At 55.0% G+C, this 860-nt stretch overlaps 1 protein-coding gene across 1 annotated transcript in view; it reads left to right on the top strand.

Annotated features, from left to right (window-relative positions):
• NR4A2 (nuclear receptor subfamily 4 group A member 2) overlaps positions 1-860 on the top strand; it is a 7,404-nt gene that overhangs the window by 3,767 nt on the left and 2,777 nt on the right. The window contains exon 3 of the mRNA XM_025206098.1: positions 566-859. Coding sequence (XP_025061883.1) covers positions 566-859 — 294 coding nt within the window. The remainder of the gene's footprint in view (positions 1-565; position 860) is intronic.

Below are 860 nucleotides of genomic sequence, written 5' to 3'. Positions count from 1 at the left end.
CAGCCCCAGTGCAGGGGGCCGGGGCTGGCTCAGGCCCTGGGTGCTGGCACCAGGTGGCTGCAGGTCCTTGGAGAGGAGTTGCGTGCAGGACTTGAGCAGGGGGCATTTGCATGTGCTGGAAGCTGCCTTCCCCTTCAGATTGAAATTGGTTAGGACAGAGAGCCGTGTCTAAGCTAACCAAGTGGAACAGAATTCCCTATGGTAAAATTAAGTGATCTCTTTATTTCACCATCCTGATTGAATAATCTTATCATTTTAAATAGAGAAGGTCTCCAAGGAATGTAAATAATATGAATGCCCACGGATTTGTATTTACTGAGCGTCTCCTTCTCCTTCTCTTGGCATATAAAACACAGCCAGGAGCCGCGAGGTTAGCTCAAATGTTAACGCGAGCAATTTCCTTCTGTTAAATGCCCTGAAAAAAAAAAAAAAGAGAGTGAGAGAGAGAGAGGGGAAAGAAGGGGGGAAAAGCAGTCCCAAGCAGGGAGACACTTTGTCTCGATCAACGGGGCTGCGAAGCTTTCCCGGCCGCTAACCCGGGGTCTGGACTTTCATCTGTCCTCAGCGCACGGTCCAGAAAAACGCGAAATACGTTTGTCTGGCAAATAAAAACTGCCCCGTGGACAAGCGGCGCCGCAACCGCTGCCAGTACTGTCGGTTCCAGAAGTGCCTTGCGGTTGGCATGGTCAAGGAAGGTAGGTCCGCAGCGCGGGCGGCCCAAGGGCTCCGGGGCCCGCCGCCGGGGTGGGTGGGGAGGGGGCGACGCGCTGCTCCGCTGGCCCGGGCCGCGTGCGGGGCAGGGGAAGCTGATCCCTTGTCTCTTTGCAGTGGGCCGTACAGACAGCTTAAAAAGTCGGAGG

This window comes from Alligator sinensis, unplaced genomic scaffold (assembly GCF_000455745.1).
Source record: "Alligator sinensis unplaced genomic scaffold, ASM45574v1 scaffold788_1, whole genome shotgun sequence".
Taxonomy (NCBI): Eukaryota; Metazoa; Chordata; order Crocodylia; family Alligatoridae; genus Alligator; species Alligator sinensis.
This window is presented reverse-complemented; position numbering and strand designations above follow the sequence as displayed.